Below are 27,165 nucleotides of genomic sequence, written 5' to 3' on the forward strand. Positions count from 1 at the left end.
TGGTCTCAAACGTTGATTTCGAATATACAGGAATCTGTGCTTCGAGCCTGTTTAGCTGAAGGGATACAGTCTGAACGCCAGACGACGTTTGAGCTGGCTAACGGACTTGAGAGGAAGATTCTGGAGCGTCTGAAGGACCGTCAGAATCTGGGTAGGTGCAGAAAAAGCCAGTTGCCAATTTCTGGATTGCAACATTCTAAGCCTTACATCAAAACGATAGTTGTTCATTATAAAGCCAATTATATCGCTGGTCGACAGGCATTTGCTCGGTGGGTTGCTGGATTGCTGCGTGACGAAGCGACACGCATCGTTCGAACGTACGTAGCTGCACCACCGGTAGTTCTAGTAGATGATCCTAGAGACGATGTGGCCTCCGTAACCAGTGACTTGACTTCTTCTAAAAAGTCGAAAAAGAAGAAGAAAGCCAAGAAACGATCTGAGGACAAAGAGGATGATGATGTCAGTGAGATTGATCTGGAAGAGGTGTCTCACATACCGGAACGATATACTTCTTCTCAGCATCCTGCTAAGTCTCCTGTTGTGGATACTAACTCAAGGTCAACGGATACCTTGAAGCAAACCAAGGACCCGCCATCGTCTAAAGCAGCTAGTAAAGTCGATGCAGCAAGTAGCAAAACTCATAGTAAACCTGATGGTAAGGCCGAGCCATCTGTAAATAATCGCAAAACAAGTGATTCCAAAGTGGCTGAGTCGACCGACAAGGTGGATTTGAATGGTGGTAAACCGACTATGACTAGTTCTGAATTGGCTAATATTGCGGAATTGGCTCAGAAGGCACAAGCTGCTCTGCAAGCGCAGGTGGATAAGGCCGATTCGAAACCTGCTGCTGCTTCTAAAACTTCAAAGGTAGCTCCGTCAAAGGCTGGTGATCCAGTAGAGTCTAAGGCTCAGGCTGTTAAACAAGAAGTGGTGGACGATTCGGCTTCTAATGTGTCTCATAATGACATGAATGGTGGTATAGGTGCTGATGGGAAACGAGCAAAGGCTAATTTGAACCACAGGAAGGCCTCACCTTCCGATTCAAAAGCTACCGAGGCAAGCAGTCCTCCTTCACCACAGAGTAGCTCGACAGTATCGGACGCTACCCGCAGTCCTCCAGTAATCGATATTCCAATCAATAGCAAATCTGCTGAGGCCGAAAAGACACCAGAAAAGCCAGCCACTGTAAAATCAATTCCTGCTACTCAACCGCAGGAATCCACACCATCTCCTCCTGCTCCAGTTGTTGAACCTGCACCACCAGTCAAGAATCAAAAGGATAGAAAGGCTTCATCCCAGCTTCCTGCTTCGTCTCCCATACCACTAGATAGACCAGCTCGTGGTGCACATAAAGTAGCTGAAATGCCTAAAGTCTTTGATAAATCCCGAAGCAACGAACAGAATCAATCATCTGGATCATCCAGGAAGGAGCCAAGAAGGGGCGGTAATCTTAATAATCAGTCACCAGCAACTCATTCTACTTCAGCACCAAATGCATATCAGACTCCCAAATTCACACCACCTCCACCCATGAATTCCAACGAGCAGAATCCACTTCAATCGTATGCAAATCAGTACCCGACCCCATTAAATACTACAAGTCCATCATCGCCGGTGCTTGATACATCTACGACTCCTACACGAGCTTCACCACCATCGTTTACCTTGCCTGATAATGGTCAGAGAAATGGAAGTTCTGCTAGCAATTTGAATGGACAAGCACCACCAGGATTGTATACACCAGCTTCGTCTGCTGCAGAGCAGATACAACGAGATATAAATTCTTATTCTACGCCACATCCGTTGTCAGCAGCAGCCCCACCACCAATGCTTCAACAAATGTTTCAAGCACAGGCAGCATACGCTCAACCACAGCCTGCTGCTCCGTCATTTAATAGTGCTTCTCCATCAAGGGATCAGACGATACAAATAGCTTTATTAATGGGTGAAGTACAGAGGTTGACTTCTTCCCTTCAAGCTAGCACGTCTCAGATTAGCCAAATGGAGGCTCAACGAGTAAAGCTTGAATTGGAAAAGACGTCTCTTGAATCTCGCTGTGCAGCATTAGAACGTGATCGAGTGTACCTGTCACAAGAGTACACGAGGGTTGTTGATGCACATGCTGTACGAGACGCACAACAAGCTCAACGCATAAATGATTTAGAGGCAGAACTGGCTCACCTGCGTATGGAGCATCGCAATGGGAGTGTAAACAGAGTAAACACACCCGATCCTCTAGATCAGGTGTATCGAAGTATGGTGGATAGCACTATCGGTGAAACTTCTCCTGTGCCGCAACAGCAACAGCAACCATCGCCGTTATCTTCTGGTGCTATGAATGGTGTAACCGGTCTAGGAGGATTGTCATCAATCTGGGCAGCCCCTACTACTGCAGCTGGAGCGAGAACGACTCTGCTTGGAGGAAGTCGGAATAGTATTGGTTCTAGTCCAGGAACGACTGGTGGTCTAGCATCCATGAATTCTGTGGGTAATGTTTATGTCGTCTCGTTTTTGTGTTGCGTGGAATTGACGACAGGTTACCAAATTTATAACCATTTTTTAAATCCGCAATAGTACTATCCTAAAGCAGCCACTGTGTGGTGTGCAAACTGCGGATCTCCTGATCATACGTCGCAGAGCTGTAAGCCTCTTATCGACAGTTCTGATGAAAGTTACTAAACCCAACACTATTTTAGGTGCAGCTGGATGCAGATATTGTGGAAGGGGACACGCCAGTGACGCTTGTCCGCAACTCCTCTCATAGTTTTACAGTTGATGAATGACGACTTGTGTTTAACACTGTACATGAGTGTAAATGAAATGAGATGTAGCGTAGCACTTTCCACGAAAATCTTTTGTTCAGAAGAATGTGGTTGTGAGCTGGTGCTTTTGTTCCTTTCAACATTGCAAGTTAAAGCCCACGAATAATGCAAGAATTGGATCGTATATGCGTTATTGGCGTCAAAGGCCCTGCCAATTTTTGATTGTTGTGGCTCGAGTAGCTGGAAGCGTTGTGCCTGCATGGGATGAATATCGCTCGCAAAACAAGGGATGTAGCGTCAACTGAAATTAATTCAATGCTACATAAACGCGTCAAAACATCTAGTCTGACTTCCATGGGTCTTGTAGTATATATCATTAGTTCACTCACTTACAACTATCATTAATCTTGAACACAGATCTTCTCGGCGCATACTAAGCAAATAGTTCAATCTCTGATGCGTCGTCAACCTACTTGGGATTGGTCAGACCTCTTCCAATATTGAACTTTTGGATATTCGGAGTTTTTCAATTGAAATGAGATTCAATATTGTTTGCGTCTTTGGCCTTCGCGATTCATGGTCTGCTGAAAAGATTCCAAACAACTAAAATTAGGGTCATTTTTTATAACTCGGTACTTGCAATGAAGATATTCCAAATGGAGTTATCTCCCTCCCTAGATAGGCATTCGCCAGCTCTGAGCAATCCGCTATGGGAAACCAAGTCTAAAATTGCCGCAAAAGGAAACCACAATCTCAGGACCAATACATGTGAGTAATCAAGTAGCTAAGATGAATTTAACAGAGGTATTTTTCCATCTTATTCTCTGATAGGTAATTGGCGCGTGTTAGTGTTTGGCTTGAAAGCAAGAACTAAGCAATCTAGTGGGGTCGACCACTTCAGAACGTAAAGCAAATTGTCCTGCTACCCAAACATGTACAATCGAATCAGAAATACATATTTAAGGATCATCGCGATCTAGACTATCTACAATTCTACACTTGCGGTTGAGGTGCTGTTGGAGATGCTGGGGGATTGTAGAACTCTGGACTCAACCACCCATCTACGAAAAGCCGGCCGTAGGAGCTATACACCTGTCTGACAGCCCCTCGTAATACAGCGATTGTCTCATTAATATTCATTTTGACGTCGAGGTCATCATTGAGTGGTTCTGCAATGGTTACAAGGTAGGACTTGGATGCCAACTAAAGGATAGAAGGTTTTGGTGTTAGGTTACAATGAAAACCTGTAGCGTAACCAGATAAAATAGTATAGTACTTTGGCCAAGTTCCTGAAGAATGAAGCTCCACCGTATCGTGACCCTGTTGAAAGAGTGCGGAGTTAGAGGTCAGCGGACTCAATCGAACGAATGCAAGAGACACCTACTATGGAAGTCAAGAACCTACATTTTTTGCCAGGTTGCACTTCAATTATGATGGACTCGGGAGGTAGCCACACCAAAGCAGTCAGCCCAGATCCATGTACTCCAACCAGTATTGTCGTATTTCGAATCTTCTGCATCTGCTGTTTCATTGTAAGATCTTCCATCGCCACAAGATCCACTTGTATTCGTGGAAACTCTTTTCTGACTTTCGTGACGATTTCCTTCTCGTTTACCAACTTCCGTCTCCCGCGACGTGATATTATGGTAATTGTTGGAATGAAGCTTGTGTGGGTTTGGTCTATATCATCCTTGATATGGTAGTGATTCAGTACCTTTTGAGTAAAGTCCTAACAAAAACATAAAGTTTGTTTTGATTAATGGTTGCCGAATCGTGGTTTAAAGCGTGTACCTGTAGGAGAATGGAGTCTTTACAAGGACTGGTAGCACCCGCATCCTTCCAAAGTTCCACTGCCGAATGGTCCAAACCAGTCACCACACGTTTGAAGCACGTCCGTTTTTCTGCCAGACTGGTATCAAAATAACCGACATGAGGAGCATACATAAACCACAGACCGCGATACGGATCGTCATTTAAATTGTATGGATTGTCGTTTTCTTGAAGAATATAGATTCTGGTTGACGAGTAGTTGTGAGGGATGGTGTGGTTCATGGTGGCGAACGTAAGATACGTGGCAAAATGAACGACAAAACTATGATACCTAGTAAAACAAAATGTTATTAGAGCGCTAGCGCTTAGCATTCAATAAGTGGTTTTACTCACAAGTTCCCCATAAGATTCCCACTATCTGTCTTGAGCACGTAAACAGTGTCGTCTAAGACTTCACTACATCCATTCGTACTCTCATTACTGAGTGAAGATGGATGCAAAATCTTCATTACTTCCTCTTGTTTCAGACTCCCACTACGTACAGAATTATTCAAGCCAGCGAATTCCACACGTTTCTCGACAATATAGCTCTGCATGGTCGCGGTAAATCCTACAGTATCATCATAATCACAATCCTGCAGTAGCAGCTTTGGCTCTGTAAGAGGTTTAGGCTGGATTACCGTAAGGAACCCCTCCAAGAGACAAAGGGCTTGGGGATAGGGGTAGCTCCAGTCTCCCTTGTTTTGCACAGTAGGGGAGAGGGGACCATGTTTTTCATCTAGTTCAGATTTAGGTATGATGCGATAGTCGGTCCAACAGCGTGCTCTAGTTGTCTCGGTATCTTGTTGACCAGCCGCCGAAGACGATGTTCTAGTCGCGCAATGTGAAGAGGGCGAGGAAAGGAATGATTGGATTTTTGCGAGCTGGTATCTATCATAGTTCAATTCTGTCTAGTTATAACATTGGTAAGTCAGTGATGACTATTTTGCACTTACTTTTGACATCCATAATTCCAAGGTGGGATTGCGAGCGGTGATGACGAGGGCGAAGGAAGAACGGAAGGAATGAGCACCTGATTATTAGCACTTGATGAGATTATGAGACGTCAGTCATAGGGTAAATATTGCCAACTTGCGAAATGGAGCCTTACTTATCATTAGTTCGGTCAGGACCAAAAGTGTCTGTCGCACTACTATTGTAATCAGTCGAGACGGACAGATACAGGCCTAGGCCACATCCCAGCAGTACAATTGCTGCTGCAACCTGAGCTGCCCATGCAGGAGGCATCTCAGCCTTCGCCAGGGTACAAAGTTGAGTTGTTCCAAAGAACCTCAATCGGCACGAGGTTTTGTGGTTGAGCCATACGTGATGCATGGGAGAAGGGACAACGAGGATGATCATTAGCAGACTACTAGACACTTTACTAGTCACCATGTAAAGGTTCCATCATGATATTGTCTCCATCTTTCGGTTGCCCCTCATCATCATAAATATATATTGGCTGACGGTGGTACTCTATGATAGTAGTTGTATTCACACTTTGAGGATATCTGATTTTTTGAGGGTTTCCCGGCTGTGAAAGTGAAATTGAGCATCCTTTATCTGGTACGAGGGCTCGTTTGGAGCACTGGAAAGAAACGACGATTATTGGCTGGACGCACGTGCAATACTAGATTGTCGTATTGTCGTCATTTAAGTAGCACTCCGTTAATATTTCATCGTTCAAACGCGTATTAAAACGTAGTCTTGCGCTGAAAAGAGTTCATGTGCTTGTGTGTTTGATTTTCATCTTTCAGTTCAGCTTGTTGATTGTGCGATGTTGACCTCGTCATGAAGCAAAATCCTGGCAAGGTTTGTTGTGATCAAATGTGAGATTTCGTGCTAAAAGACTATCCCACATGGCCTTTGGCTGGTCAGTACAAGCATTGCACGGAATGGAATTGACTTTTTGCCCAAATGCCGCTACTCGTGTTTTTGCTCGCGTAAGCCTTGATGGTCTAGACTTTTCAAGCTCAAATTTGCTTTAAAAGGTCCAATCCGTGAGGTGTTGGTATTCGTCTCTGTCTGTCATCTGTCAGCTTTGTAAATTTTGGTGACGCATATCGGATATGAGTGACAAGGAACGAGTTCTGAGAGTAATAAATGGACTGCCTCATATTGAATCGTCATTTTAAAGAACGTGTGCTTTGCTATTCTCTTGCTAGCTAACGTGAATCATCGTCAAAATCGGTGTTGAAGCCAGAGGTTTTGCCTTATGAGCGACAAGTGCGTGCACGGTTACGTAAGAGTAGCACAGCATATAGCAAGCAAAGTTGATAACTGAATTCAGAATCAAGACTGGTTATCCGGCATTGTTCAGCAACAACATGGCCAAGGAATAAGTAACGTTACGTTGAGAATCGAAAAAGTATTGTACTTTTATATAAATTGCATGGCTACCCTTCTACAGTTCTATATATTTGTGATGTTTCTACTGGTATTTTACTGACTGATTCCTTCACCCACCTTTACCACGTTTCTCACCACACCTAAAAAATCCACTTCTATCTATATCGATCGGTATATTCAAGCCCCATAATCCATTTCATATTTATCGAATCTCATTGATGACACCAAATCCAAATACAGAAGCTACAGCAGCGAATCCGTACAATACAGTGTTGTTGGGCGATGCGACTTTGGTACCAGTTTTCACGCCTTCATTGGTTGATGCAGAAGCATTTGATCTAATGTTTTCTTTGGGTGCAGTGCTGCTGGTAGAGTAGGATGGTTTGGGAGCTGATGTGGTCCTGCTTCGTGATATCGATTGTTGGATGGTCGTTTTTGCTGGTGAGAGCGTTAGCCGTCTGGCGATGAGGGATGGGAGGGTAGGTAGGACGCTGCTCATTGTTGTAAAGGGATTTTTGATAATTTTTTTGAATGCTGGTTGTAAAGTAGAGTTTTTCTTTCGATAACGACTGACTGATTGTGAAGAAAGTTTGTTTTTGCAATCAAGGGTACGTGTTTGATTCAACCGGATTGACGATTTTCACATGTCAGCGAAACCAGTCTCAAAGCAGGAGATTTTTCGAGTACGTTAACTACAAATATGTGTTTTTATTGTTAAATCCTGTGAACCAATGGCTATTGTGTGTGTTATTGTGGGTTTGTACTAATTCTTCTTTTCCCCCACCTAACCCCTCCTAATTGTTTCCTGCATTTTCTTTATATATCAAATCATAGAAGAATTTTGGGTCCCTGTTTTTTTTTTCATTCTATATATTGGGTGTTTTTACTCCGGACGACGAGGAGACCTGGACGAAGCACGAGACCTAGGTGCAGATCTTGGAGGAGGAGATGGAGAAGCACGTCGTCGAGGAGGAGGAGAAGGAGAGGACCTGCGAGACGAGTATCTATCGCGTTCACGAGAGCGATCTCTTCCACGGTCGTCACGGTAGTCTCTGTCTCTGTCATCATATCGGCCTCCACGACGGTCTCGTCTGTCATCATAGCCTCGTCGATCATCGTATCTGTCGCGACGACGAGGAGGCGAGCGGTCACGTCTGTCTCCTCGGCCTCCTCCAGATGTAGTACCCTTGTCACGGTATCGCATTTCGGATGGACCTAAAGAATAGAGATTGAGTGTATGTTTGTGAATATATGACGTTATTAATATAGATATAGCATATGACGTTATTCATATAGACAGACAATGAATAATGGTCTAATGCGTTACCTTTGCGATCACCGGCAGCGATTTGACAAGTCAACTTGGCACCATTTACAGTAACATAATCAATCTTGTTGAAGGCAGTTTCTGTATCCTCCGCGTTCTCATACCTTGACGAGTTGAAGAGAGTAATGATGATTCTTGTTAGGACTTCAGTCTTGTAGTCATTCGGCCCCGACTTGTTATATGAAAAAATCCATCTTGATTGTACATTCCAATGCATTTCATGAGCATCTTGTAAAGGCAAGTCTTGGACTTGATATAACCCGCTTGATGTGTCAATGCCACTTGTATGGCAAATCATCCAACACACATTTTGTGCATATACTTGGTTTGCTAGACTTGCAATTGAATCTTGACAACAACAAACTTGATAATAACAAGAGGATTGGCCTAGTCTTGAGATAAGAACTCACTGGATGAAGGCAAACCCACGAGGGCGACCTGTGTAGTAGTCCTTTGGAATGTAAACTAGAATGAAGTAAGAGACATGGAATGAGCGACATGAATAGACAGATAGCACCAACTACAAGCGATATACCATCTTTGACCTTCCCGTATCGAGTAAATGCCTCTCGCAAATCTTCAGGTTTTGTTTCTGGAGTAACTCCCTTAACATGGAGAGAAGGAGAGTTCCTATCTCTGGTATCTCGGTTGGCTCCCTTGTCACTTGGTGGTGGAGGAACTGGTGGTAACTCGACGGTCTCTGCGCTTGCATCGTTGGCCATCATCCTTCCAATGTCTGATGTTGCGTTGAAGGAAAGAAGAAAACGGTAAATCCAGATCAGGAGAGATGAGACAACATAGATCAACCGATTCATATCCAAAAATATATTTTCATGTACTGTTGTACTGAAGAAACCGAACGGAATATGAATCGCACCGTCGAAATGTTGCCACGACATGGAGATTTGCAGGCGTTTATGCTCCTTTTAGTGTTAGAACAGTGTACCATGTTGATGACGGACGTCGATATAAAAACGCGTCGAAATGTATGTAAAACTGCACTTCCACGTTCGCTCATTCACCTCCGCCGTCTGACTTGTTAAACTCGTGACAACGATAAAATGTGCTGATCTGCCCATATGGATAACAAGAAGAGGATCATAACAGCCAGCTTCAATCAAGACGCAACATGTTTCAGCATAGGCACCATAGCCGGCTTCCGCATATTCTCCACAGACACGGCCAAACCAATCTCAAAACGGGAAACTCTGACAATCAATGAAAACAACGAGGATGGCGCACACCTGCCAGACGACTCAAAGGGAACTACTGCTCCTGCTGCTGCCACCTCAAGGTCACAGCGGTTCATGGGTGGAATTGCTATTGTCGAAATGCTGCAAAAGAGTAATTATATGGCATTGGTTGGTGGTGGTAAACAGCCTGCATTTCCTGCTAATCGAGTCATGATATGGGATGATGCAAAGGAGAAAATGGTCATTGAAATGGAATTCTTGAGTCAGGTCAAGGCTGTCAAACTACGAAGAGATCGGTAACTTCTTCGTTGGTTTGGTTGCAAGAGTTTAAACTCTGCTCGTATACGCACAGTCACCATGTACCCTAACATTCTTCCTACACTCTAGTATTATTGTCGCACTACTGAACAAGGTCTTTGTATATACTTTCTCGGCCAAACCTCAACGTCTCTACACATTCGAGACCGTCGATAACGATCTAGGTTTATTGGCAGTCACTCCATCTCCCTTCTCACCTCCATTATCATCCACTTCCAATACAAGTAAAATACCATATACAGCACTCCTCGCATTCCCTGGTCGCACCAAAGGGCAAATCCAACTGGTCGACCTACGTGTATCTTCGTCCTCGGCGATATCTGCAACCCCTTCATCCACAAACATCACATCGTCGCTACAACCATCTGTATCTATAATAGCCGCACACAATACACCACTAGCCGCACTCTCCGTATCCAATCAAGGTCACTTGCTCGCCTCAGCCTCGGAAACTGGAACCCTGATACGGATTTACGAGACAAAGTCTGGACGTCTGTTGAATGAACTGAGGAGGGGTGCTGATCGAGCTGATATATACTGCATTGCATTCAATCCGTCAGCTACTAGAGTAGTCGTTGCTTCGGATAAAACTACAATACATATCTTCAACTTGACTGCATCGAATGGACGTGGAGGCAGTGGTGGTAGTATGAGCATGGCACAAGCAGGTCCGTCTCGACCCATATCACGACCACCACAACAACAATATAGTAGAATCACGCCACAAACTTCGGATAGACCAGCACTGCCTGCCCGAACTCCATCAGTATATAGCGACAGACCACACACCAGCAGTGCTAGCAGCAGTAGTCATAATGCTACCGGTACATCATCATCATCATCAACGGCAACAGCAAGTGCATACTCGGCCTTGTCAAGTCTAACGAGTTCCCTAAAACCGGGTAATCGATCATCACCACTTTCCTTCCTATCTCCATACATCCCTATGGTTGGAACATACTTGTCTTCCGAATGGTCGTTTGCTCAATTCACTCTTCCGTACGAGTGCAAAACTATAGTCGCTTTCGTACCAAGATCTGGAAACAACAATGGTAACCACAGCAGCAGCAATAGTAATACTAATTATAGTACAGGTGGTGGCTACCCAACTACAACTCCTTCGTCATCATCAGCAGTGGCAACAGCAGCTATAGATGAATATACGTCTCTCGTTGCCCTATGTAATGATGGATCCTTGTACAGATTCACATTTGATCCAATATTGGGTGGAGAGTGCGTGAGGGAAAAGTATCAGCGATTCTTTAGAGGTGTGTCTGCTGAACTGCCAGATGAAGAATGGGAGGAAGATATGGGTTGAAGGTTGGGATATTATGATTATATGTGGGTGCTGTTGTTTATTCTTTGCTCATATATGATAGTGTTTTTATTTTTTGGAGTTTTTTCCCCTCATTGTAGCTAGATAGCAAGTAACAAAAGTAGAATGAGAATAGTAAATGGTATATAAATTACACTTGATCAGTGTTGTACCGCAAGACCCTGCCACCACAATCCGAAACATCTTCACCAGCAACAAAGAACGTTTTATCAGGTAATTGGGGCGCAATTGCTTTGAATATGGCCGTAGCACAACCATTTGAGGTGTCTCGTCTGGCATTCTGGCTTGCCAAAACAACACAACTGTGTTGTTCCTCCTTCCAATTCCAAACTTCACAAAAACATAAAAGATCAAGGCAGCTAGTGAAGGAGGAGGAAGCAGGGGACGAGAGAGTGAGCATCCAATGTGAGGCACTAGTTATTATGGTTTGTGCTCTCTCCCAACAGCTACTCATTGTATACTGGGCGACATCCCCAACTTTATTACAATTGCCGCAAATTTCATCAAGATTCTAACCACCATCATCAAATGTTCCATATAGTACCGAGGATCTTTCAGCAACGGACAGTAATTAGTCGCCTCGCAGTCCCGCCGGATATTGGTTGCAAAATTTTCAGTTAGTGGACATCTCCTCACCACGGTGACTAATGATTCTGGCTGGGCGTCGCTCTTGTACCGCTGTGGATTAGAGTGGACTCCAGCGTCAGATGATGGAAAGCGAAGGGTGTACTCCAGGCCGATTGTCAGGACGCTTGCGTCTGCCATGCAGTCATACTGGCGGAAAGATTCAACTATTGCTCGCTCTCTCATTTGCGTCGAATCGCTGGATTGGCTACAAGCATGCAGGATGGTAGCATGATGATTCAAGTGTGTGGTACTAGTTCTTATGGTATTCCAGCTTTCCTAGCACAAGTAATTGAGAATTGCTTCCGAATTGGTTGCAATCTGCTCCATTTGCTTCAGGAGTAATGACTTATATCCCATCGTCTACCATTCACATATTAAGCAAGATCTTCACACTGCTATATTCAGTTGTCTCACCGTCCTGCTGTATATTGGCAGCACCATTTTCTCTTAGACAACTTCCCTTCACCGTGGAGACGAATCATTCTGGCTGGTTCTCTTGTGCTGCTGTTCATAAGAGTGTAACCCAGATCCAGATGAACGGAAACGAGGGGAGCACGCGAGGCCGACTGCCAGAACCCTTGTACTGTTGTACACTTTCTCGTGGGGCAGACACAGACAACATCCACTTGCACATTGTTTCGGTCTCATCTTCTATAACTAACGAATTAGGAAACTCTGGGTCTCTTCACAGAGTTACTTTGGTTAAAAATGAGCATTCGCTATACTTATTAGATTTTGTTTGTAAATAATCAGAGTACATTCATGCTCTAACTGTTCAATAAAAGCTCAATTCCATGGAAAGCCAAATTCGTCTTCAAAGACATTGGGATCCAGTATTCCCATAAGATTGCAAGGGTTGTTGATGCGCCAGCCACTTATATATCGGTCTGGAGTAACATAATATTTGACGTCTGGCCCGTACCTTACATAACCTCCCTTTCCTGCCCAGGGGACGTCTTCGCCTTCTAATGGCTCATAGTCTGAGTCCTCAAATCCAGAACCAACACTATCGCCATCACCCTCTGAAATACTATGCGTGGTTGTCACAGTCACATTATTTCCCAGCCTCAAATCAATTACATCGTTTACAGTGTCTGTGAAGACTTTGATCAATGCTTTATGGTCCAAGGGCTCGTCCGTCTCCTCCAATTCATCTAGTACGAAGACGTTTGAGTCCCCGACGACTATTTCCAACGTGACTCGAGGCATATTAAGCCTCCTCCGACATTCAGCCATGGCTGTAATACTAGAACTATTTATATGATCACCATATGGGATCCAATACTTTAATATACGTAAATCCTCAAGGTATCGTAATGCTAGATATACAGATTCGTCTGATGATGTCTTATCAGTATCGCGAGCCAAGCTAGTCATCTGCAATACGCGTACATTAGGTAAAATGCGAAGGTTTGCTACAAATCCAATTTGATTTCCGAGCCAGTTGGATCCATCATTTTCAGTACGGGCATCGTTAAGAGTTTCGTCGAGAATCAATTCCAGTTTGACTAGTTGCTCTCCATGAGCTTTGAAGAAGTGAGGTATACCAAAAGACTGTAGGGCCCTAAAGTTTATATGCAGTTCCTTCAACTTGGGCCATCGACTATCTGTGAAGAGATCACGTCTAGCTATAGTCTCTTCATCTGACACAATGAAGAGATATAAGTATTCCAATGTTAACGATTGCACTGCTATAAAGCTAACAAAATCATCGCCTAATACACAATCATCTACTTTCAGTCGACAAAGCGGTTTTGATAGAGTGACCGATATCCATGGAAAAGGCGACAAGTTCATATCTTTGAAAGATAAACTTTCAAGGGACTTGAACTGGCTCAACCAATTGAACTGTCCTATACTAGTCCAATTCGGATTATAGATGCCGCTGACGGTTTCACGTGATTCTTCTATACCCAAGCTCGTGAGGAACAGATGACGAGTTGAGAAGGTTCTCCATTCCTGCTCTGTCCAGATTGGATTCATGTCTTTAAAATTGAGGTTGATCCGTCGAAGACTAGCTGGAAGTGATGATATTTCAGTATGGGGTGTAATTGGGATGTGGATTTCTTGTATGTTCGGTGCTACAGTCGTGAGTGAGGTGCTAACTAGATTTATTATTCGCTCGACACTCCTATGGTGGGCACAAAACTTAAGTGAATAACGGCTTATTCCTGTTCACATACAGAGCAACTTTGACTTACAAGTCAACTTGCAACCACGGATACTCGTGATGCTGATCCATCAAGACATTCAAATCCATCCCTCTGATACATTCAGCGATAGGCTGACGATACATGTCTGTTCTAACTTCGGTATAATAGGCATCCAAACACTGAATCTGATTTATTGGGTTGTGACCAAAGACGTCCTGATATAGGAAGGTACATGCAAAAGAGTTCAGCTGACGACAAGTTGATGCGAGTGAGTGGAGATCTGGGTACTCCAGGCGACTTGTGATGTTGAGTATGAGTTCATTTGGCAGAGTAGTGAGACTCTCGACGACTTGCTCTTCATCGTTGTCAATAACAAATTCAGTAACAATAGCAGGACGAGGACGCATTACTACTGTGACAGGACTCGCGACGACGTGCTCATCATCGTCGTTGTCGAATTCAATAACATTAGCTGGAGGAGGAGGACGAACTACTTGTTCATCGTCACTCTCACTATCAAATTCAATAACTATAGCAGGAGAAGGGTGCATCACAGTTGGTCTTCTTTCGTCCTGATGCGTGCTGCAAGAATTTGGTATGAGTTCGTTTGGCAAAGTGATGAGTCCTTCGACCACATGCTCTTCATCGATACTAGGATCATGGTTGTCGTTGAGATGTTGCATTACGTCCAGCGATGCGTCCTCTAAACCTGGACAAAGGAGAATTGTGTGAATGCAATGTTGACAACCATGATGATGCTGATAATGGCAAAAAGAGGCCCGAACTGGCCGCCACGAGACCAAAGAGAAAGAATTGAAGGCGTCATGAGTATTTAAAGTACCTGTGCCTCTGTTTGCTGCCAACTTCATTGTCTCTCGGCCAGTTTCTAGCTCAACGTGACAAGAACAAGCCTCTAGCCACGATGTATGGACATCCAGAACCTGCTGTAAAAGTCGTGCCGAGGTCTCTTTACTGTTCTCAATGCGATGAGTGAGTAATCGTTGAGGTTAAGAATGAAGCTCTCTGTTGGTATGGAGCTTGGTGCTATGTCAAGGCTAGATCCAAATTGACACATGTGATATTTCTACTCGTACACGCACAAATATATGATTTCATTACCCCTCGTCATATCTTGAATGTTTCGCAAACCGAACAACATCAACTAAACGGATCAACCAATTCATTCCCCACTCTAGAGAGCTCCCATGGTACAACTTCATCACATGTTCATCACTCTCACAAGGAATTTCCAAACCTGACCTACCAGAGACTCAATCTCTATGCAACATGTGCATCAAGAAAGAATCTTTGCCTTCACCTGAACGAATGAGTATCAGTGTGAAATGGTGCCATGTTGGTCTATTCAATGTATATGCTGTCGTATCATGATGAGCGTGATTTCGGGAGGTGGTGACGTGTTTGTGTTGGTGAAATGTTAGCACCGACCTAGATTTTCAGCTGAACGTCCACATACTACTATCCTTTCTCGATAGTAAGAACACGGGCAAGCAACTTGCTCATTCAAGGGTTGAACATTTGATGTACATATTACCAATAACGTAATAGCAACCAAAGTCTCATGTAAAGCAAACACAAACCCATCATTGGAACTGCAGTGAGAAGAAAAATGTTTCGCTCCAAACCAGATACACTTTGGACATCTAGACATCCAGTGATCAAACTACGGGCGGATAATAAACTTTTTTTCTTTCCAGACAATTTAACGAAGAGAGTCATGGAATGACAACTCTCGTAAAGACATGTCTGGATTAATTGAAAACAAGGGGCCAGACACAATACTGGGTGTCGGTATTATATACTAGATTACATTTGTAGGCAAATGGCTCGTGTACAAAACGTGTGACAAATAATTACATAGCAGAGGTGGTGAATCAATCATCTTCATCATCTTCGTCGTCATCGTCGTTATTCTTCTTGTCGTTAAACCCGAAAATAGTCTTACGAGATTGGTGGGTGGGCTGGTCGATGATCATAATTACACCTAGAGGAGAGAGGGAATCAGTTGTCATCTAGCCCAAGTTCATGGAGAACAGAATCGATGGCATATACGACATACTAGCTTTGTCTAGACGTTGTTCCAACAGGTTGGTTTGGAAGGAATCTGTCAAGCCCAACTCGTCGAATCCTACAAGTCTAGGGCAAAAAGAAGATATGTTACTCACCGCGTAAGACGGTGTGAAGTCTCAAATCTCAAACCCCATTGGAACATACCTATCAGCAGCAATTCCATCAATAAAACAAACAACACAAGGCAGCACTTGTATTTTAAGTCGATCCACCAAAAAGGGTGCATTATCAACATCCACCTTGATGAATCGTGTCTTGAAGTGTTTACGTGCTAGTATCTAATCAATCACAACAAAGAATCATTAGATAAATGAATTATGCATTATTCAATTATACAATCCACATTTCTTGTAAACATACTCCTAAATGCTTGTCCATAATCTGACATCTGCGAAACTCCTTGTGGAAGAAATGGACGACACAGAACTTTGTCGTGGTAGTAATCTTTAGCACTTCCTTTTCCGTTCTGATTTCTTCGTATGTGCCATGAGCGCTAGCCTTCATCTCTTGTAGTTTATGCGCCCTAAATTTAATGTGAGTGAGTATATTTTTCTTCATCAAAAAGTTGTATAATGATGCATCACGAATGATGAACATGCCACGTACTCTCTGCGTAATTGTTCCATCCGTTGTTCACGAAATAGGGCGCCTTCCATGTCATCATCCCTCTCTAGTTCTTGGAAGATTGCATCCTCGTCGTTTATAGCGTCTATAGGAACGTCAATGTTGTGCGCTGGTCTATATAAAACGATGGGTTTAGCAAAGAGAATATTATAATATGGAAGGGAATAGAATTATTGAAACTTACTCGGCTGATTGAATCTCCATTTCGATACAATCAACGATTCTGCGAAGTTACAACGTCAAAAGATGAAACAGACGATGGAAGGCAAAAACCAAGACCCGCTTGTAACTTCAAGACGCGATTGCATGAGTTCTGAATAAATTGTTATACTAAATGTCACGTACTATGTCACTGGTTGAGTCGGTGAAGACAGTAATTTGTTGTCACATCCAGCACCAATGACAGTTCATACTTAACGAAGCGGAGCTAACCGCGATGAGACCTCTAGCGTTAATTAATGCATACAAATCAAATTGTTCATCTTGATCAACCACATTGCCACTGTGCGATGATGCAATGATGCGAAAGCTGAACGTGATGGGGTTTTTATTAGCCTAACACTTCTAAGCTAACACCTAATTTATTTAATTCCTTAGCCTAGCCGGCCTAAGGGTGGGTTTGGTAGAAAAAAGAGCAGTCAACGATTTTTCGCAAATTTCTCAATTCGAGTGGAAGCGACGAAATGAGTAGGAAACAGCCCCATCGGACGCATAGACAGCACAGGCCACATACCGGACATACCACGGGACTGAGCGATGAGGGCATAACAAGCACATCTGATACTATCCAGAACGAGTCAAGCCCATTGTTGATATCACCTACTAGCGTTGGGAAACCAAGGCTTCATTATCATCAGATACTACTTGGAAGTGCTATAGCTGATGTGACGCTGGTTACCGTCTTCTTACTGCTGGAGCTCTGGCTTCCGAACAGCATGGGAGGTGGAATTCTGGCACAAACTGGCGATTTGCTTCTTTTAGCTGTCATAAGGCTTTTTGTCCTCTCTGCCTTTGTCTTTGGCTATAAACCCGTAGTCGCTGCTCAGGCTCCTGTCTCTTGCACCTTTGTAAGTCATCCTTGTCTACTCCCCAACACTTGGAAAAAAAAGTTGGAGCACTTGGGTTCTGATAACAATTGTTTTAACTCGATACTCGCTTATTAGGTATCAACATTGTATCTAGTGCTCAAATCATCTCTTATACCTATATCATCAGCTTCCTGGCCAACTTGGATTGCGTTGGCGTGCACTTTTACATTAACTTGGGCGAATCTCGAGATATACCTGTCGGGAATCAACGTGTTTGGATCAGAATGCTGGTCGGCTGTATCGCTACGATCACCAGCCACTTCGGTTGCTGGATCACAGCTTGCCATACACCGTGGTGTAGATGTAGAGGCTGGCCATTCTTCATCTACCCATCACTCCCATCATAGACGAAGAAGGAGAAATTCTTCAGTAAGCTCGGCGTCATCACTTTCGCCTAAACTGCCACCGCCAGCTCAAGATATAAGCAGGCAATCGGAGTCTTCTAGTAGAGTCATACCTTCCACTTCAACAATGGACGTGGCTACTAATGCCAATACTACAACGATTGTTGGTGCGTCACCTGCCACCTCATATCCCACACCAACGTCGAGTGCACTCGATGTACCAGTGTCCATGCGTGGTAAATCGCCAGCTGGCTATAATACCCCAATAGCAAACTTTATGGAGACCGCATCTCGTAAAAAGTCTGTAGATTTGGATCAGCACATCTCTGCCTTACTATCTTATAATACTCCAGCAGCAGTCAATGCCTTCCCAAGCTCTCATAAATCCACAACACAGCAACAGAAACAGCAGCCACTATCAATACTGGAAAAGGCAATACCAGCCCAACTAAAGACTGCTGGAACATCGCTTCAAGCCAACTCTCAATCGTGGGGTGCTCGGGCATCACAGGTAGCAGCTGCTCAAACCGCCAGTCATATCAGTGAAAAGTCTGTCACATCATCGGACAATAAAGCCATGACAGATAGCAACGGTAGTGCATCAGCACAACAACAGCAGCCACCGATAAACTCATCTCTCCCAGCGGATCGACCTGGAATGGCTGTCGACCCACGCTGGCAAACTGCCACGCCACTACAACCGCTACCCTGGCGCTCTCTAGGTCCTCGCCAACTAGACCGTCTCCTGGCCTCCGAAGCATCCACAACTACCAAACCAGCCATAACACGCCCGCTAACATCATATGCCAACAGCACCACAACATCTCCCAACGATGACGGGACGAACGAACCAGGCAACATAACCCCGACGTCTGCCTCAGACCAAGACGACGGCGGCATGGAATCCCGCTCATGGGCAACAACAGTCGGATCATCATCATGGGCTCCCCACAGACTACCCGGTGCGCCATACCTCGCTCCCGTCCACGACGCGTCCATGCCGTCACCAATGATGCTGTATAGATCAAACTCGTCGCTCAATTTAGCTGGTCCGCCATCACCATTCTCTCTTGGAACTGTTATTATGCCGAATAATAATAGTGCTGTGCCGATACAACGAACTGCGAGTCGTGTGTCGCAATTATCGAATGGACATGCTTCGTTTGATGATGAGGAAGCACGTGGTGGTGGAGAGAAGGAAGGGGATTCGGATAGCAATAGTGGGAATGCGACGCCTAGTAGTAGTGCGGGCAAGGCTACTGTTATGATATTGCCGAATCCGACACAGCAGGACGATGATGGTGGTGATGATGATGAGGCTGCACCCGTTGTTGTTGCTAAGCAAGTAGTTGTTGAGAGTACTAGTACTATTGTTGTTGGCAATGGTGTAAACAAGAGTGAGAAGAGGAAGATGGTTGAGCAAGGACGATAAAAAGTTGTGTTGGTGTAGTGTGGAGTGAGGTTGATTATTCATGGTGTCTTGGTGTCTTGTGTGTTGTCGTAAAAGAGGTTGTACGAGCCTGAAAATATAATCCAAGAATATTTTTGCATTGTTACATTGAGATGGTGTATTCGTCGTGGTTAGAAAGTGTTGAGCCGCTTTCAAGATAGTGTCGCATGAAAGAGGAGGTTTGTCGTCTTTTGTGCTGTTGGCACCCATTCAATTTTTTGGAACGCGAAAGACGGATATGTATTCAAGACTCGATTCCGCAAGCTCGAGGCTTTAGCCCAATGCTTTTCAGTCACTTACAAGACCGATTTATTCATAAAACCTTCAAACCATACCAAACACACACATTCAGACCATACACTTACAAAGACCCCTCTCTCTTGACAAGCTTATCAAACACATGCGTGAACACATTCACATCTTGAGCTCCCGGTACGGCATAGGCGTTATCCCCAAAACTGATACTGTAATGAGGTACACCACTAACACCCTCATCGAACGCATACTGGATCTCGGCCTAAAAACCAGGAAGTTAGTATACTCTCAAACGCATCATTGCTTCGCGTTTCTCATACCTTAACATCATCCAACCCCTCCCCGCTTTCCAAAAACACCCTCGCCTCATCTTTCCCAACTCCAGCCTTAACAGCCGCATCTGCCAAAACATCGTAATCAGATATACATTTCCCATCCTCGAAATAATTCTTGAATAGCTCTTCGACAATGATGGATTCCGCGTCATGGCCGAGTTTGGAGGACACGTATTTCACGATACGGTGCGAGTCGAATGTTTGGGAGATTAGGCCGGTGGATGAGAAGTTGAGGTTTTCGGCTAGTGCGATTTCCTAATGACGGGAGGTGGGTGAGTTAGAGATGCAAACCAACTTTGACCGTGTCGTTTTTTACCTGCATACGAGCCATCATAGCCTGTGCACGTGGTCCAAACTTTTTAGCATATCGCTCATTCTACAACAAAAAAGGTCATCATCAGCTTATACTCCTGTGCTTTCCTCTCTACAAACGTACCTTATCCATAGGCGTGCTAGTCAGCGTCGGATCCAGCAAGAATGGATGATACTTGATGACGAATTTCGTGCCCTCGTTTCCTGGTCGTTGCTTGTACTGCGTGATCGCCTTTTCCATGCGGCGTTTGCCGATAAAGCACCTAATGTTAATCGTGTAAAAAATCGTGGGTGATGATGTTGGAGACGAAAACGTTGGGTGTGTACCATGGGCATATGGTGTCTGAGATTACGTCGATGCTATGGGAGATGAGATTGTTAGTATTGATGCTTTTGTATTGACAGTTTTTGAGGAATGTCGTCTGCGCAACACAAAACTTTAAGTTGAATACAGGTAGATTGGAGTGGAAGGAGGGAACGCACGTGATTGTTTTGCCAGATGACATGGCTGTAGTTGTTATTCGGCGTAGAATTGTGTGGTGTTTGGTCTGGTATTGGAAGTTTTGCTGTTGCGAACAAAGTGTGATGGATGACAAATGACAAATGGCTGCTGTTGCGATGGATCCAAGGTTTCGCGTTCGTGAATTGTGTCAATCAATTTGGATGCATTGTAAATAATTAGAACCAGTGTCTAGAGTTGTAAGAACGCGCTCCTCAAATTATGGAGATTCATGAATTGGGCAAAACCGAGCAACTGTTGGTTACAAATAGCGTGTTTATCTCCAAAGTATGAATACTCGGAGTATAATCCGCCCAATTCTGTCAATTTACACGTTATTTCCAATACCTCGCACCAATTCTGCCAAAAATCAAGTTTTCACAAGTAAGACTGCAACACAACCTCAAACGCTTACACGATCGGTCCTTAAAACACACATACATCCGTTTTCAAAAGCTTTTCTAGGAACCTCTCGGAAGCCAGTCCAACTCAACGTCAACATCATCGTACCCTACGACTCTCACGTTTCTCAATCACCTTCCCCACTCACAATTAACACACCACACAAACCTCCCATACCTTTCTCTCGCTCTACAAGCCACCCATATCACACCCAAAAGGCATTTCCCAGTAAAAGCTAGAAACACATAAAGTGAAAACCTCTTCACTTCCCCCACGCCTTCCATTCACTATGACAAAAAACTTTAACATTGCTTCTAAATAGCGTCTGCCGAGGCACAAAACTTCCAACAAGTGCTTATAATCCCATGGCCAGCGGCGATAGAGCCAGCTGAAGCTCCACAACCAAACCCCCATTCGTCATCCATCACACCTCGAAACAAACCTTCCATTACACAACCAAACCACACGATTCTACGCCGCTTAACGGCCACCCTTCATTTCAAAACAATCACGCAGGCATCTATATTACCTGCTCTTACAACCTCCTATTGAAGCTCTCGTTTTGTGTTTGCGTGTTTGCGATGCAGCCAAAGTTTCGTGTTCTTTTAACCGTGTAAATGAAAACATTGAAAATGGATGTATGGCGAATAATTCAGATATTGTTACGAGAATAATGCTGCTTGGAGACCATTCGCTAAACACGTGTCGATCACGCCTATGATGTCATTACCAGAATATTCGCCTAAGTCGCAGCAAGTCAAGAATAACCAAGAAGTCAAGGGAATATGAAGGAAGGAGGAGGAAGATGTTGATGAGTCATCGCCCACTATAAATACTTGTCATTCCCACGCTAACAATTGGTATTAAATATATCTGCTCAAAACTCCCGAACCAAAGTCTAAGTTCAAACTTTCAAACTCAGTCTATTCAAGTAATCACTACAATTCACTGTAAGATTTAGCGAACCAGTAGCAGCAACATAACAGATATGTGCTGCGTCTCGTTTCTCAGGTTGCGAAACGCGTTCCTCCATTTCTTCACATTCAAACATTCAAAGACTTTAGGTTTCTGATCAATGGCAAAAAGTGCAATTGTTGATAACAAGTAGCATGTTTATCTCCAAGGTATGAATGTTCAGAGTTTAGTATGTCTCATTTGGTTAGTTTGCATCTTTCTTGGATTCTTGGATCTTCATCATCAGAGACTCCACCTCAACCACATAAGCGATCGCTGCCCAAAACACACTTTAATCCGTTACAGGAAGCTTCAAGCACCTTGTTGCCCCTCACCTCACCTTCCATCATCCTCGTAACCCACGTCTCACATTTTTCACCAATCACCTCTCCACCAACAATCACCAAACCACGCAAACCTCCCATAACCATCTCCTCTCGCTTTACAAGGTCCAAATATTACGCTCAAAAGCCATGTGCCAACAAAAACTGAAAACAAGTAATGTGAAAGCCCCTCCTCACTTGGTCACGCCTTTGATTCGCTACGAGAAAAAACTTTAACAACTTTTGCAAACAGTGTCCGTACAGGCCCAAAACTTCCAAAGAGTGCTTATACTCCCACGTCCAGCTGCTGTACAGGTTGAAGCACCACAACCAACTCGTAAGCATCCAAATCCGAAAACACATGTACCATCGATCTAACACCTCTGATTAGCACAACCAACCGACACACACAACCTCCTCACCACCACACTATCCCGCCACACGCATCTCCGCACCCAGCTAACAACCATAACAACATCCCTCGCACACGCAGCCGCCGAAGCAAACACCATGATCACGTCCCTGACGAATCTCAACACCCAGATCGAGACGCTGCGGCTTTTGCGGGAGTGCAGGAGACTGCAGGAGGAGGTATCGAGGGTTGAGAACGAGAATGCGAGACTGCTGGGTGAGCTGGAGGGGCTGAATGCTGAGAGGGTGAGATTAGAGGAGTTGAGGGATGCCGTGGGTGCGATGAGGCCGGATTCTGAAGAGTAGATATAGGTTTAACTTGGTGTTTCTTTTATATACCATTTGTGGAAAGTTATGGATAATGATACATTTTACAAAAACAAAAAAGGAAGAAAAATATAGAAAAAGTAATATACAGCAAACTAGCAAGGGCAAGGTGGCATAGCAAGTTTAAATTGTGGTGTTTGGTGTGTGTTGTGCGTGCTATGTTCAAGAAAATCACAAACAAAAAACGAGCCCGAATCAATATGCATTTACTTCCTCATGATCACTACCACCATCTACAGCTGTACCAGCATGATCACTACTATCATCTACAGCTGTACCAGCAGAAGGTTTACGAGCACGGTATTTACGGTTCTTGTTCTTACAGACTTTGCATTTGGCAATCATCTAGTCGTGGATAAAGAACGTGTGAGTATGGCTGACCAAGTCTTGAGCTTTTTGTTGTGGCTGAAACCATCAATCGCAATAATGAGGCAGCAAAGACACAGTCAAATATACCTTGGTAATTAAACTCTTCAATCCATACAAGTAAGTCTCCTTTTCCATGGCACGTTTCGTCACATTCTCTGACGGATGTCCAGCATCATTATGACATGTACGAAACAAATCGTAGAACTTATGTTTATGAATATTTGAGTTAGATTGAGTGTCAAAGGCAAAAAGAGCTAGCGTTTGATACTTAAAAACAGCGAGGTTTGAGCTTACATCTTCACGAGACATGACTATTCGACCACCTTTGCGTTTATGATGGAGGACATTATTCCTTAACTCATAGTAGTCTCGAGCCTAGGAAAAGTTGTTGGTTGGCGTCACGAAAACAGGCAAAAAATGCTTTAGAGTTTATCTCTCATGTCACAAACAGACCACAGACACAACTTACACTCTTTGCGAAATCCCTCCTCATACGAACCACCTCCTCATCCACCCTCACACTATGCATTCGGTCCGGATACACCCCATCCCTCAGATAGACCAAAAACTCGTTCGATTTAGCCACCATTGAAGCCAGCCCGTCGGTATCATCCGCCGTCAGCTCCAAACTGTCCTCCATATCGTCATCGTCCTCGTCGTTTACAGATAACGGTGGTGTAGCACCCGCATAGGCATAGTTCGGATTACACAACCCGACTAAAAAGTGGGCTATAGTTTCAGGCGGTGCGTCGCTGGATAAGAGTGGGTATGGCGGTGGTGGGATTTCGATTGCACTGTCTATTAGGTAATCGGTTGGGTAGGATGACTTTTCGGAAGATGGGATGTATAGGTCGAGCGAGTTTCCAGATGAGGAGGATGACGAGTAGGATACGGAGGGAGGTGGTGTTATGTATAGGGGAGGTTTGCTTGGAGTGTTTGGTTGGGTGTGGTGGTGTAGTTGGTGTAGATTGTCGTCCCGTTCGTGTTGATCGTCACGGTGTATGGTTGACTCGTCATTGTCATCATAGACATTGGTAGAGTAGTGGTTTGATGATTCGTAGAGTGGGTATAGTTGGTTGTTGTTTTGATTGTGGATATGGGAGCTTTCTAAAGCTGTTGTCGCGGTGGATCCAGAGAGCTCGTAGCTTGGATTGGTGCCCGTGTACATGTTTGTTGGGACTTGATACCTAATACGAACATTGCGTTAGAGCTGTGAGCTTCAAGTGCAAGTCTGTTTAAATAGAACATTTTTTTTGTTTTGACCAGTTTTGGAGTAGCTTGTTGTTTGAATGATCTGGAAGTGAATGAAATGGAGCATGAAAATGTGGGTCTTACCTAGATCCTTGTTTGCATTGACAGATAGGCTAGTTCACGTTCTTGGCGTGTTCAGTTTTGTGGACAATGTTAATGTTTGTCAAAAGTTTGGAGCGAGTCAAGCACCCAACTCCTACGTATAGGCTATTTGAGGGAAAGAACTAGCAATTGTGCTGATATTAGTTACTGGAACGTGTCTAACGCGTCGATCTGGTCTGATTTAGTGTCGAGAACTAGACAGCTCTATTTCAAAGATGGACGAAAGCTCTTTCACGAATCTCGTAAAGAAGTAAAAGAGGTTACAATAACATATATTCCAATATACGTGATCCTATATTCCCTTCGTTTTGCGCTTTCTCTTGACCGTGTCGTGACTGAGTGCGTGCCCCTGCATACCGTCAACACAACCCATTACATCAGACCTTTAAACTTTAAACAGAAACAACTCGTCAACCATGGGAAGGTACGTTCACCACATTCATTGCATCTCCTTATCTACCATCATTACCTCTTGTATCTGTCCCTGCTCGTCAATCCACGAACCCCACTCACATCCCAAAACACAATCTCATAGCAAAACAAACCAAAAGAAAAAGGCGCAAAAGGAAGCTGCCGCTGCTAACGGAGTTGCAAAGATCACTCCCCCTGCCTCACCTACTTCCAATGTAAATGCCTAACACACATTGCCATTCATCAACGTCATGGGAACACAAACCACATACTCATCCTCTTCCATATCGATCTATCTTATCTAGGCCGTATCCACCTTCGTGACCGAACCAAGAGTCATCCCTCACGGCGCTCGCAAACCACCAGTCTTTGACACCCTCGAAGCTGAACGTCTCTACAGAAAACAGCGTCTGGCTCTTGCATTCCGTATCTTTGCTGCCCAGGGCTTCGATGAGGGAGTTGCTGGCCATATTACTGTCAGGGATCCAATCAAGACGTACGTATCGCGGGATTATATGATAATGTGTCCGAAATGTTGACCTGTCATCATGTGTCCTAATACTACACTCAATTCCATGATACGTATGCATACTAATTCCAACTTGTGTAGTGACCACTTTTGGGTTAATCCATACGCAGTCCATTTCGCTCAAATCCGTGTATCCGACCTCTTGCTCGTAAACCACGACGGTCAAGTCGTCGAAGGTACTCGACCTGTCAATGCTGCTGCTTTTGCCATGTAAGTGTCAGCAACCATATCAATCTGTTTGTGGTTTTTCGCTGGCGTAATCACATCTTCCAAACAAATCACATAAAAACCAACATACATCAATGTCCATGTGTAGCCACGCTGGCATCCACTCCTCCCTCCCACACGTAAACGCAGCCGCACACTCTCACTCCATGTACGGCAAAGCGTGGTCGGCTCTTGACGCTGAGCTCTTGCCCATAACACAAGACGCTTGTGCATTCTACGAACGTCATGCCATCTACAAGGAATACAATGGTGTCGTCCTCGACACTGAGGAGGGTAAACGTATTGCTAAGGTTGCCGGTGAACATGGTCATGGTGTTATTTTGTCAAACCATGGTGAGTGCACGAGAGGTGTACTTTGGAAGATTAGCGCAATGATTAATGGCTTTTTTTCTTGCAGGATTGTTGACTGTTGGTGAAACCGTGGAAGAAGCTGTATGGTGGTTTATGTGTAAGTATCGCAAATGCACTTTGTGTACTGAACGTGGAAATTCTCACTATGTTCTCTGTTCTTCTTGGTTGCGTTTTTTGTCCACCTACTTTGTCTCAATACCAACATCATGTCACATAGCAATGGACCGCTGCTGCCAAGCACAAATGCTCGCAGAAGCCACTGGCCGCAAACTCAAGGTCCTAGACCATAAAGTCGCTTCCCATACTCGTGACCAAGTGCGTATCTTGTCGTTTTCCAACCCTCGAAGCCATCTTTAGCATATCTGAAATCTTTTTGGGTTGTTAGGTCGGTGGCACATGGGCAGGCTGGTTTATGGCCCAAACATACTTTGATTTGGCATTACAAAACAATCCTGATGTCTTTGAATAAGGAAATCTGTTTCACCTGAAAGCGTTGTGTGTGTGAAGAGTTTATATGTGGGAGTGTGATTTTGCTGTACCAAAATGTTTGTAAGGTTTGGAGGAATTTGGAAGAGGACGTTTGTGGGTTTGTGTGTACTGGGGCAGTTGTAACTGAAAATATAAAGAGACTGATATGA

The 27,165-nt window shown here is 44.2% G+C and overlaps 5 protein-coding genes across 5 annotated transcripts; 2 read left to right on the forward strand and 3 right to left on the reverse strand.

Annotated features, from left to right (window-relative positions):
- Window positions 1–7,803: 7,803 nt before the first annotated feature.
- Window positions 7,804–8,969, reverse strand: SmJEL517_g04063 (uncharacterized protein; the record flags this gene model as incomplete). Its single annotated transcript, XM_031169991.1, has 4 exons — window positions 7,804–8,135; window positions 8,248–8,351; window positions 8,658–8,712; window positions 8,783–8,969. 4 exons carry the CDS (start codon window positions 8,967–8,969, stop codon window positions 7,804–7,806), a joined length of 678 nt encoding a protein of 225 aa, XP_031024034.1.
- A 357-nt stretch (window positions 8,970–9,326) lies between these two features.
- On the forward strand, window positions 9,327–11,076 carry SmJEL517_g04064 (uncharacterized protein; the record flags this gene model as incomplete). Its single annotated transcript, XM_031169992.1, has 2 exons — window positions 9,327–9,736; window positions 9,828–11,076. 2 exons carry the CDS (start codon window positions 9,327–9,329, stop codon window positions 11,074–11,076), a joined length of 1,659 nt encoding a protein of 552 aa, XP_031024037.1.
- A 4,690-nt stretch (window positions 11,077–15,766) lies between these two features.
- SmJEL517_g04065 (uncharacterized protein) lies at window positions 15,767–16,790 on the reverse strand (the record flags this gene model as incomplete). The annotated part of the gene is made up of 6 exons (XM_031169993.1): window positions 15,767–15,876; window positions 15,952–16,028; window positions 16,107–16,240; window positions 16,323–16,485; window positions 16,569–16,700; window positions 16,771–16,790. 6 exons carry the CDS (start codon window positions 16,788–16,790, stop codon window positions 15,767–15,769), a joined length of 636 nt encoding a protein of 211 aa, XP_031024036.1.
- A 3,039-nt stretch (window positions 16,791–19,829) lies between these two features.
- Window positions 19,830–20,876, reverse strand: SmJEL517_g04066 (uncharacterized protein; the record flags this gene model as incomplete). Its single annotated transcript, XM_031169994.1, has 6 exons — window positions 19,830–19,985; window positions 20,044–20,313; window positions 20,375–20,434; window positions 20,495–20,633; window positions 20,698–20,730; window positions 20,854–20,876. 6 exons carry the CDS (start codon window positions 20,874–20,876, stop codon window positions 19,830–19,832), a joined length of 681 nt encoding a protein of 226 aa, XP_031024039.1.
- Window positions 20,877–25,223: 4,347 nt separating this feature from the next.
- SmJEL517_g04067 (uncharacterized protein) lies at window positions 25,224–26,996 on the forward strand (the record flags this gene model as incomplete). Its single annotated transcript, XM_031169995.1, has 9 exons — window positions 25,224–25,258; window positions 25,409–25,432; window positions 25,544–25,634; window positions 25,725–25,915; window positions 26,030–26,158; window positions 26,265–26,509; window positions 26,574–26,624; window positions 26,745–26,842; window positions 26,913–26,996. 9 exons carry the CDS (start codon window positions 25,224–25,226, stop codon window positions 26,994–26,996), a joined length of 948 nt encoding a protein of 315 aa, XP_031024038.1.
- Window positions 26,997–27,165: the final 169 nt, after the last annotated feature.

The sequence above is a fragment of the Synchytrium microbalum genome (assembly GCF_006535985.1).
Source record: "Synchytrium microbalum strain JEL517 chromosome Unknown SmJEL517_scf0025, whole genome shotgun sequence".
Classification (NCBI taxonomy): domain Eukaryota; kingdom Fungi; phylum Chytridiomycota; class Chytridiomycetes; order Synchytriales; family Synchytriaceae; genus Synchytrium; species Synchytrium microbalum.